Consider the following 11,828-nt stretch of genomic DNA (forward strand, 5'->3'; position numbering starts at 1 on the left):
ACTCGCGGAAGTGAATTCCCTGGTTTAGCCGTGTCAAGAAGGACCCGTGGGTGCGCGGCGCTCGTTGCGCTGCCGAGCTGCATGGCAGGCACTCGGGGGTGGGGTGCAGAGTTTCTGGAAACAGGTTGCATTTGCGACTGGCAGGTGGTCCGCGGCTATGGTGGACCCCCTGCCTTTGCTGGTGAAACGCCCCCCTCCTAGAGGCACCTAGAGGTGATGCCCCCTCCTAGAGGCACGGTCTAGCTTTCCTCCCTTACGAAGCTCAAGCAGCACAATTTTGTTTGGCCTCGGCAGAAATAATAACAGCCTTCATGGGCCGCTTTTTGGATGTGCGCATGCATTTTGAAATTAGTCACCGCTTGGCTATGCAAAGGCCTGGAAAAAGAGGAGGGCTGGCTGCGCTGGAGGGGCTGGGCGCAAGCCTCTCCGGAGCAGGCAGAAGGCAGCTTGAACAATCAGAGGAGAGACTGATTGATTGCAGTTCTTGGAGCCAAGTGCAAGCGTGAGGCACCAGCCTGGAGCGAGCCCAGAGAGAGGCGGCCGAGCTTGGGGAAGAGCTGGGTGCCGAATGCACCCCCTGGACCCCTTCCTATTCTCCCCTCTCCCTGCAAATTAGCTTTTAATAACAAATAAAGACAATAACCTTGCTAGGAGGAGCCTTCTTCTGCCTGGGATGCGAGTCCAAACTGGGATTCACCAGCATCTGTTTGGCTGTTTTGTAAGGATCCGAGAGAAATACCAGCTGCCTGTCAGCATGGCGATGCCTGAAGCCCAAGCAGCAGAGGGATGCGGAGGGGCAGGAAGCTCGCTGGGGTAGCAGGGACTTGAACCCCAGGACAGTGTGACAAGAGCCAGGCAGGTCTGACCCAAAGGCCCTTCCGGTCCGGCAAACTTCCCACAGCGGCTCGCTGGATGCCTCTGGGAAGCCCCCAAGCAGGGCATGAGGCGAGCCTCCTACAAGCGTAGCCACCCGTCTCTTGGAAGGAGCTGCCTCTTCTCAGCGTGCTGGTTTTTTCCTGAGGGCACCACAATTTATTTTTTATTTATTTATATTGAGCTTTATACCCTGCCTTTTTCCTACAAAGGGCTCAGCCAGGCCAGGTGCACAGCCAGGCCAGGTTGAAGGCCTTGGTTCAAATGTATAAAGTGCTGAGCCTCTCTGGACCAGGGCATCGGAGGGAGCACCTTCTCCTTATCCACCTGCCTGGCCACTGAGTCTGCCCAGAGAAGAGCCTTTAATGTGGTATATCTGCGGAACTCCCTGCCTCTGGAGGTTAGCAAGGCAAGGGCACGGTTCTTGCAGCTGCCTGAAGAATGGGAATGTGCATGCCAATGGGGGAGTGGCGGGTGCCACAGGCAGGAGTGGTGCATGCTGGGGTTGGCTGCCAGCCAGCGGGGCTGATGGGATACGTGCTGCCATCTGGAGGGAAGGCCAGTCAGACCCAAGAGCTATCTGGTCTCCAGTTTCTCACAGCGGCCAACAAAAATGGCCATCTTTAAGCCAGGCGTGGACTGGACAACCCATTGAACAGAGAACATCTCCAAACCCAGGACTGGCCTCCATAACGTGGGGCACATGACCACCCTGCCTCTGGCTTCAGCACAAGGTTCAGCACATGAGAGGCTCCCTTGATGAGACCAAAGAGCTTCCTAGTTCTGCAGCCCAGACATGGGCTCCATAGCACTTCCCACCCATCTTTCCCAGCCACCAGCATATATTATTGCCACCAGCAATAATATATATTTCTTGTTGTAAGCCGCCCCGAGGCTTCGGCGAATGGGACGGCATAAAAATGTTTTAATAAATAAATAAATAAATAAATAAAATAAGCTTCCTCATTCGAGGGTAGTTGCTAGCCACCATGGCCAGCAGTAGCCACTCATCCTCCAGGGGTTTGAGTCATCCCCCGTGAAGCCTTCTAAGTTGAAGAAGAACATTCCACAGCTGCATGAAGCAGCTTTCCTTTCACCTGTCCCGAAATGAATTTGCATCGCCCAGCCTCGTTAGAGGACCTAGGACGGGGTGGGGGGGGGGGAGAAAATGGTCTCGCTCATTCCACTTCATCCCCACCATTCCAGACACCCCATCAAAGGAACGGTCCATCCATGCCTGCATCCAGTTTCCTACAGGGGCCAACTAGGTGCCTTTGGAAAACCCACGAACGGTGCACGAATCCAGCATTCTACCCAGAATCCAGTATTCACGTTCATTGAAAGACAAAGGTTTTCCTTTGATTATCCTGATGAATAAGCACTTGATAGGCCACGCAAAACCATTCCAGACACCTGGCCCAGTACCTCTTGCGTCCATCACTTGAGGACTAGCAGCTGACTAAGGGATTTGTCTCCACCGGAAACAAACCCAGTGGAGCACTTTCATCATGTCCCGCTGTGATATGTGCTACGCAAGAGCTCTTTCACACATGCAAGCCAGCACTCCGTGCTGTCAGACAGGACGTAGGTGCACATGTGAACCAGCCCTTCTAAAACACTGCAATATTTATGCATCTCTGATCTTTTTTCAGCCTGTCCTTGTTTTTACTGCACTTTACACATTGATTATACGCTGAGCTAACAAAAATATGCAAAATGTTACATGTCAAGTTCTATAAATTTTCCAAAGGTTGGTGGGGAGGGGTGTCAAATCCAGCAATGGGCAGGAGTCAAAGTGAAAGATGCCGGGCAGTTTGTGAAACACAGATGGAACAGGCTGAATAAAATCTATACCTTGCTAGCTAAACCACAAGGTTTTGGCCATGCGACGGACGGGCTCTAGGAAGGCCTATTCCAATGGTTTAAGCATGAGGTTTACCCACCTCTCATAGTGAATGGAGAAGAGCAGATGTGAGCGCACAAGCGTGAACCTGGCTTTTGCCACCGCGCGGGTCGCAGGCACCCATGGCTCCAAGCCACTGGTCAGCAAGGCCACAAAATCTGGGAAACAAACAGAAGTTTCTGGGAAGTTTCTTGGAAGCCTGGGGAACTCAATATACTTCTTTTCCACCCATCCCTCTGCATGTTTGAGCCAAAGTTGAACCTAGTGCCCTCCGTAGAACTGTAACCATCATCCTGATCACTGTCCATGTCAGCTGAAGCAGATGGTAATTGTAAACCCAAACTTCTGAGGACACGACGTTGCCTGTTCTTTGGAATAAAACAACTCGACACTATTGCAATGGCCGTGTTTGCACTGGTGGATTCCCTTCTTTCCCACAGTCTCCACTAAAGACAGGCTACTTCTGTCCTCGGCACATACCCCGAAGTATACACACCGAACAACGCCCCCACTAGACGGTTTGCACAGCCAAAGCAAGCCACCATGGCTTATTTAAACCATGGTGGCTTGTTTGGTCATGCAAACCGGCAGCGGCTTGTTTGATCAAGCAAACCAGCATGTATCACACTTACGCAAATATCCACCATATTCTATAAAAAAGGAAAAGCTACGGCAACAAAAAAACACAGAAAAGACTGTAAATGTTGCATTTTTGACATCTTTCGGTATTTAGCACCTCCAACTGTGACCTGATGAGGTAGCCACGTTGGTTTTTTCCCCTTGTCTGTCCCATCCATGCATAAAGAGGACGGGAAGAGATCTTATTTTAAGACTTGGCCTGTAGGAGAGGAAAAGAGAACCCTTCTCTCTTTCTTAGAGCTGGTGGTAAAAAACCCCTTGGGGCATTGGGATGGGTTCTGCTAGCATAGCCTGCAGGCAGGAGATGCCATTATGAATGTGTCTTTGAGTAAAACAAAACAGGAACTCTCCCCGAAGTGGAGGGCATCCTGGGGAAGACTGGGGCTGGCTCGCGCATCCCTCGGCTAATGTTTGTGAAGCCCTTCTGTGAAGGGCCGAATACAAAGAAGCGTTCAAAAATGGGATCCTCAAACTGAGGTCTGAAGCAGCCCAGGACTTTCTACCACTTCAGAACTCAGTCCCTCACTCCCAGCTTTTGGAGTTATGGGAAGACTCACCCATGAATGGAAAAGGCACACATGTAAGTTCACCCTGTGTTGTGTCAGAGGAGGAAAAGCCTCGTCCAAGAGGGAAAAGGAGGGTGCCAAATAGGGAGCTCCCATTCAGACCTCACAGCACTTTTCTGAAGCTGGAGTGGGGGGCTCCGAATTTTCCTATGGCCCTCTAGACAGCATCTGGGGGCCATAGGATTCCACCCTTTATTCCAAAGTCAACAAACCAGTTCCAGTAAGTGGGAAGCTAATAGGCCTTAGGTGGGGCTGGGTGGAAGCCCACCGGAATCCACCCTGTTGGTCCTTGGCAGACTTCCTTTTGTGTTCAGCCTGGCCTGGCAAAGCACGACTTCTCCATCACGGGCAGCAGTACAAAGGCTGCTGCGGAAGGGGGCACGGCTTGGGCACTGGTTGCGCAGGAGCCCCACATGACCGCTGCCTAAACAGTGCCCTCTTCTGCATCCACACAAGCAGCTGCTGCAGGTGGCAGAGAAGAGGGGTGTTGCTTGTGTGGCACATGGGCTCTATCCCTGGCAACTGACCCATAAACCCCGGGTGCGTTGACCAGGAGCTTGGCCTGAGGGCCAGCACAAAGCCAGAGAGCCTGGCCCAGGGACCCGCTGGGCTCCCAGCCCTGAAAGCCCTAGTCTCAGAGTGCAACGTTTTGCACGTTTGGGCAGGGAAAAGCCCTGTCGTGTGCAGCTCTCCCTAGCTGGCAGAGACCTGTAGACCTTTTTCTGTGTAAAAAGGTACAGAACGTTCCCTTAAATCCCCACTCAGAACCAAGCCACACAAAACGCTTTGCATCACAAAGGGGATCTCTTATAACAACACACAACACACAGTTGCTGAGAAAACCCATTTCCCCATACGCAAGCTACTGTGACGGCTGCTGCTAAGCTCGGGGGGGGGGGGGGGGGGAAAAAAACCCCTGAGGGGGGGGCAGAGGAAGCAGCCGTCCCTGCCGATAAACAAGACCCGGTGCCGCCACCTGGCAAGCCCTGGCCCACTATGAGGCTCGATCCTGCATTCATCCCCTCATGCTGCACCTGGAGCTGGCCAAGCTCCGCCCATACCTATGTGGTTGTCATCCCGGACCAAGTCCTCGGAGCTGAGATACGCGCGGTCATTGTAGTTCCTATGCAGGCCGTCCTCCTTGTCCTGGAGATACTCCATGTTGTCGAAGAGCAGGTTGCGGCTCTTCTCAAGTGTGTTGGAAGTGGCTGCATGTTGAAAAAGCAAGGAAGACTTCTATAAAAATTAGCCTCATGGCATCAAGGACCCGCACCAGCCCGGGGCTCAAATCCTCCTTCCTCCCTCAAAGCGCCTTCCATGGCCCCTCTCCCCAGTAAGCCCACTTCCCTCTTCCCCACAGGGAGCCAGGGGGCAAGGAGGTTGTGGCGTCCCTTTTCCCTCCTCCTCCCCACCAGCATCACCTGGGCCACAGCAAGACGCAGGTGAAAGGGCAGGATGCAAAGAGGAGGGGAATGCCAGGCAGCTCCAGTCAGTGGGCCCCCACCTGGATGCAGGCCCTTGGCAGGTGCCCAACCATGCCCACCCTTGGTGCTAGCAGGAGAGGAGGGTGCTTCAAGCCACAACACTTCCTTCACCAGCGCCGCACCCTGTTCACATCCATGGGGGAATCGTGCCTCATTTAATCAGTAAAAGGGTGTGGAAATCAGGGGAGTCAAACTCTCCCTCTTTACCTCTCCACGCCCCAGCATGACAACGTATTTTATCAGCGCCTTGCCTGGCTCCTGCTAAAGAAGCCCAGGCTGGGAAGAAAAGAAACATAATGAAGCCACACGTTTGAAACTCTTCCCACATTCAAATGAGACAACACCACAGCACCACACAGCCATTTAAAGTGTGAACGCGGCAGGCACGGAACGACCCGCCATGGCTGTGCCGCCCACATCTAGTCCGGCTCTGACCACGTAACCAATCTTGGAGCAGCCTTTGCAATGTCCCTGTCATTCCTCGCGGAAAGCGGATCTCCCGATCTCGCTAGCGTACGTGGAAGTCTGCTGACGCTGAGCACAGCAGCCGTGCTGGGAGCAAAACGGGGGAGGAGTGTGAGAATTTATGGCATCCACATGTGATCATTAATGCTGCCCAAATGTGCTTTTATTTATGATATCCAAATGTATATTTGGGTGGTATTCCAGAAACTGTTTGGTGAGGCAGGCCACAGCGGCCGACTTGGTCTACAGCACACCAAGAGCGCCTTGTGTGAAGAACCAGCTCGGGACAAAGTCTTGCTTTGTGATCCCCTTGCGTGCAAAGAACACAAAATATTCCCCACGTGAAACTGACGTTTTAAGACCAGCTTGCATGTGCTTCACTGGGTCAAAAAGTAATGCTGCCTGAAGCCATAGGTTCTGCTCTGCTGTCCGTTTCTGCATCGTCTCACACCATGGATTTTGCTGTAGGTCCCTTCCTGCATCTGAAGTGGGACCTTCTCCGTGGACACACATTCCATATGGAATATGTTTCCAGGAGAATCCTGCCAGCCTCATTTCAGGGGAGCTGTCAGCAAAGCTGTAAAAACGAGCTTCATTGCCAGACTTTGGAAGGGCTGCGAATCGGGCCTGATAGGCGTGATACTGTTCTTACATTTTATTCAGGCTGAGCCAAACATTATAAAACACCTGACACAGAAGGGGAGAGTCTGGGAAGCCAGCGATGTTCATTACTGCCACCCAACTCGCCTCGTTCACCCTTCTTTTTGTGTTACGTGATGTTGTTTCATGATTTTTTCATGAAGCCAAAGCAGAGTGAGGACAGTGCCTCTACTCTGAACCGGCTCTGCAATGTCACTGCGTAGCCAAATCTGGTTTGTTAGGTGTCACTGCAATGAAGTAAAATCAGAGTGAAGACAGTGCTTTCCAACTTGATGTCATGAAGCTGAAGGGAGAGGAGGTGGTACCAGATGATGGACACTCGGCGCTGCCAGTTTTTCTGCCACTGATAAGATGGGCAAACACTCTGCCCTTGTTCAAACAGACCCAGAACAATCACAAAAAGGAGCTCCCTCTTCACAGAACGTGAGATGAATATCAGAGTGTGTGGGTGGGCAGGAGAGGATTTATTTATTTCTAATCCAACCAATTACTAACGCTTTCTATTTTGCTATTTTAATTTCATTCTCTTTTTTCTATGCATGTGAATTGATTGCACTATATCCATCTTCGTATATTTATAAGAAATAGAAGCATATATGTTGATTTCGAATTCTGAACAGTGAAGGAGACTTTTTTTAGTCAAATGGATGGAATCTAGACAATCAAGCATTACCCACCAGACCGGTATCCTACATGAAAAACTCAGTTGCAAATACATACACGCATGATTCCTGGCCTGCCATTTATCGCACAAGTGACAGTGGCTTTACTGGTCCCCATGCCAAAATGGACACAGCTGCATTGTTCATGCATGACAACCCACAAGTGGGATTCACGCAACTGTCGATCATCACGTTGTGTAAAGATGCACCAGCCGAATGTTGCACGGCTCCAAAATTGGGGTCCCCAAATCAACACACCCCGTTCCTGTAATTTGCATCTTCTATTTTCCGTTCCCACTGCACTCTTTCTCATACTGGCTGATGGACACACAGCTTCCCAACTAGAAAAGGAGCTTCAGCAATTTCCCAAACGACAAGCAGGTCTCACGAGGTCACATCCCTTCTACCATTTACAACCTGATCTATGAAACAGCTAATCCAAAAAGTGCTTTGATTCAAGCCGGACTGGTCCCACTGAAATCCATGGACAGCCTTGAAAGGAGTCCAAGCCTTCCACCTCGGAGGGTGCGAGGAGGAGCCGGGGCAGCTGGAAGCGGCTTTTGGCAAGGAACTTGTCTGCATGCTACTTGGGAAGGATTCCACACACAAGCTGCTATTATGTCATCCTTACTGGGACAAAGTTAATAGTGTTTGCGCAAATCACACAAGAATGAAGCAACAGCAAGGAAGCGGCAGGGAGCCAGGTGACACAGCGGCAGAACAGCCAGCCCTTCTGCATCTGTGCGGCTTTGCCAGGGGCACGGGGTACCCTTGCAGAAATCACACACTGGGGCAGCGGGCTCCTCTCCCCACACACACGTGGTGCTGGCTTGGAAGAGCACTGGATGGTTCTGTCTCTCCTTCATCCAAATGCACACGCAAGGCTGGCCATTTTCCCAGGTCTTCACCTGGACTCCCCACCATGGCCAGCCTTGGAGGAATCGCCATTGTTCTTAGCAGAAATGTTAAGCTTAATAAAAACACAGCTGGATAAGAGCAAAGATCTTTCTAGTAAAGCATTTTTTGGGGAGCAGTTGAAAAAGGCTTAAACACAACAACCGTTCCTGCCATGGGACAGCCCCCTCATAGAGATCCGTATTTCTGGCCTTGCAAAAACAAGTTGCAAGGCTTTTTATGCTCACCAAATACAAGGTTTTCTCCAGATGCCAGGAAGGGGACAGATTCTTAGCAGCAAGTGGAGAACATCTGGGAAATTGGGGACGGGCGGAGAGGCTTTCGTGGAGGTGGGGGCAGACTCAATCAGGACCCAGACTGGCACTGACATAAGCCAATCCTTTTCCTGGTATTTTTATGAGGCGGGGAGAAGTAGCTGACTTCTATCCAAGTGCATTCCGTACAAGCCATGGGGAGCTTCGCCATTACTGGGGCTACTGGGCTGGGCTGGGAAATGAACCCAGGGCTTCTTGCACCTGAAGGAAAAAGCATGTTGAAACACTGACATGACCCTTGCAACCTTCTGCTCCTCAGATTCCCATCCAAGCACGACTAACCCTGCTTAGGAGCTGGCAGCAGGAAGGAGCAGGTACGTTCAGCCCGGAACAGCTGCAGACTAACTCCCTTCCTTCCACTTGTGACGACAGACCCAAACAAACGGGTAGATAGACTATACAAGGGGAAGCAGACACTGTTCAGTGCACAAGATCAACACACCAAATGAACAAGGGAGAAACATCTGCCTCGTCTTTCCGGTTTCTTTTCCCTCCACTGCCATCTAAGAATCGCAGTGCCTTAACAAAGTGACCGGGCCATTGTAGAGTTCTAGGGCGGGTTGTTAATCCCAGCAACAAGCCACCTTTGCTGGGTTTGCATGACACAGAGAGTTGTGTCGCTGATGGAAATTGTGCAAGTCCACCTTGGCGTGCAGCCGGCACATGTGCTGGGGGAAAACAGGGTTTCTTTCCCCCTCGTGATCGTGCGAACAGGCGGCCTTCCGCAGGAGTGAACATGCAGCAAACCTGAGGCAATAAACTGCTACTGTTGAGAGCGGAAAAGGGGGCGGTGTAAAGGGCTGCTCTCAGAAAGCATTTTGCACGCCTACCCTCCCCAAGGGACTCCCCAAGAATGTGGGTGCCTGGAAAGGTGAGACACCCGCCTCTTATTTTCCTTTCAGCTCAAAGAAGGCCCTAGTCCTCATGGGTCACCACACAGCTAAAGGAAACATATGATGGGGAGCAGATGTTTGCACGCGTTATGCTCATGCATATTTAGACTGGTTTGGATCTAGCTTAATTACCACAACACAAAGAGACCTGGGGATTTGATTAACCGGTGCATTTAATATGTTAATCCTGATTATTCTCCAGGCAGCTCAGGGGTAGCTAACCGGGCATTTTCCTCCAATTATGAGAGAGGGCAAAGGGAAAGATAGCGACTAGTCACCGGTTGTGCTTATGGCCAAGATGGCATTCAATTGCAGCTCCTTTGGTCAGATCAATGGGATTGATGGGCAAGGTCGGCAGCGAGCAGCCTGTAATCCTGGGATTCGCTGCCACAAAATGCTGTGATGACCGTCATTGCCTAAGGCAATTCATGGAGGAGGACAGGGCCTATCAAAGCTTATTCGTAAACGGAACCTCCAGGTCTAGATGCAGTCCACCTCTGAATCACAACTTCCTGAGGGCAACCACAGGGGGGATAGTTGTTGCCTCCCTGACCTGCTTGTGGAGTTCCTAGCAACACCTGGCTGACAACTATAGGAAACAGGGTCCCAGGTAAAGTGGGCATTTGCTCTGATCCAGCAGAGTCTGTCTCATCTTTTTATTAGCCACATGTTTCCCCTCTCCTCCGAAACTGGTACAGTCCTCCTGAGACGGTAGCACTTCAGAATTCATTAGGGAAGTTCCTATCTGGATACTTCTCCATGTCAACAGGACTAAGCATGTCAGAGAGAAAGTCCTGGACTTAGAGGAGGACCCTTCAATGCTCCTCTTCCACAAACAGGGACTGTTGATGTGAGGAGAAGTTGATCACAGGCCTTCTGCTGCGTTCCAAAGCCGTGCTGTGGGAGCAGGACTGCGTTCTGCTGCCCTTCAGAATTTGAAGCCCACCTTTGTCCACTCCCAAAGGCTCACCTGGCAGTCCAAAGAACACCCTACCTGCAGCTTGCTAGGTCCCACAGTGGCTAGAATCAATGTGCCCCTTCAGGCATTATTCTGAGCACATGAGAGCCGAGTCTGGCGATGGGGTTGCACACGACAGCCCAGTATGAGCCTTCACACGTTCTGCTCATGTTCGACTAAAGGGGAGCAGGACTCTTTGCACAACTCTGCTTATGGGACGTGTGCATGAATCACGATGACACAGGTCCTTTTGCTAACTGCATTCAAATGTGCATGAAGGATTGGGAGCAAGATTCCAAGTTTTTTCTGTATCAGTTAAGTCATACAGAGGCTCAATTTGGTACGCAAAGTATCTGGATGGAACAACAAGATTAGGGCTGGACCTAGGCTTTGTCATCTTTAGGGCAGAGCAACTGAATTCAGATTGAAGTCAGACATGAATCACAACAGTCCCACTGAATTTAACCATCTCAGTCCAATAAACCATGATGTCTTGGACTGAGAAAGATTCTTGTACCCACGTACACCCTGTCCCACTCTCCTTCCGTCTCATTCATTCATATTTCGTATCCCTCAATAACAAATCTTCTCTCTTTTCTCTCACACCTTCACGCGAGGCTTCTGGGGTCTGTTATGCCAAAGTTTTCAAATCAGGAGACTGTTGCAAAAGCTCTGACTCCAATCCTGGCTTGCAAAGTAGCATCAAACCTTAGTTTGCAATCCTCGTTTGCTGTCAAGGTTCACACCACTATTGACCCATTGTGCATGACAGAAAACGGTGGTTTAACAAACCCAAGACATGCACAAGACAAGGCAAAATCTGCAGCTACAACGCTGGTTTTGAAATTATTGTGTAGGAACTCATACTAATACAAAAGCGTGCAAAGGAGAAAAGCAGGCACCAGACCCTTTGCTCTGACCTGCTATTTTTTATGTGCAGGGAACTTTTAACAAGGAGGCCTGAAAAGGTAAAGCTGGGAAACACGCTGGGAGAACAAGGCCAGAGTGTCATGTGTGAAACGGGCCACTTTAATGCAGAGTGTCAGAGAGGCGCACGCCACCCTAGGAAGGGCTGGCTTTTGTCGGGAGGCCCAGATCTGTCCAGAAATGCAGGTTGCCCCTGCGTCAGCAGCCCTTACCTTTGGGACAGGTCTTGCAACACTGTCCCGGCAGCAGAACAGCCTCCTGGCAGGGTGTCGGGGGGCAAGTGTGCTTGATGTTCTTGCAGCTGACTTTGCCCATCGGCTTCCCGCGGCGATTCCTCTGCTGGGGAAGGTCAGAAAGGGAATCGTTAGGAAGGCAAGTCTGACAGCTGAGAAAGTCTCCCAGGTGAGTGAGCTGCCCCATCACATTAGCAGGGACTGTGGGCTGTAGGAAGGTCTGCCCTTCTGCATTCCTACTGATAGGTACCATCTGCACTTCAAATCCCACTGTCTCATCTTCCAGGGAATCCTTGCGTTTTCGGTTGTGTGGTGGGGAGTTTCTGGACCTCCACT

The 11,828-nt window shown here is 51.0% G+C and overlaps 1 protein-coding gene across 1 annotated transcript in view; it reads right to left on the bottom strand.

Annotated features, from left to right (window-relative positions):
* The window catches only part of CHRD (chordin), a 38,971-nt gene extending 33,786 nt beyond the window's left edge, over positions 1-5,185 (bottom strand). Inside the window, exons 1-2 of the mRNA XM_044434658.1 lie at positions 5,043-5,185; positions 2,817-2,934 (exon numbers count right to left, since the gene is read on the bottom strand). Of these exons, the coding sequence (XP_044290593.1) occupies positions 2,817-2,934; positions 5,043-5,142 (218 nt within the window). The 5' untranslated portion in view covers positions 5,143-5,185. The remainder of the gene's footprint in view (positions 1-2,816; positions 2,935-5,042) is intronic.
* Positions 5,186-11,828: the final 6,643 nt, after the last annotated feature.

The sequence above is a fragment of the Varanus komodoensis genome, unplaced genomic scaffold (genome assembly GCF_004798865.1).
Source record: "Varanus komodoensis strain SLA01 unplaced genomic scaffold, ASM479886v1 scaffold28, whole genome shotgun sequence".
NCBI lineage: Eukaryota > Metazoa > Chordata > Lepidosauria > Squamata > Varanidae > Varanus > Varanus komodoensis.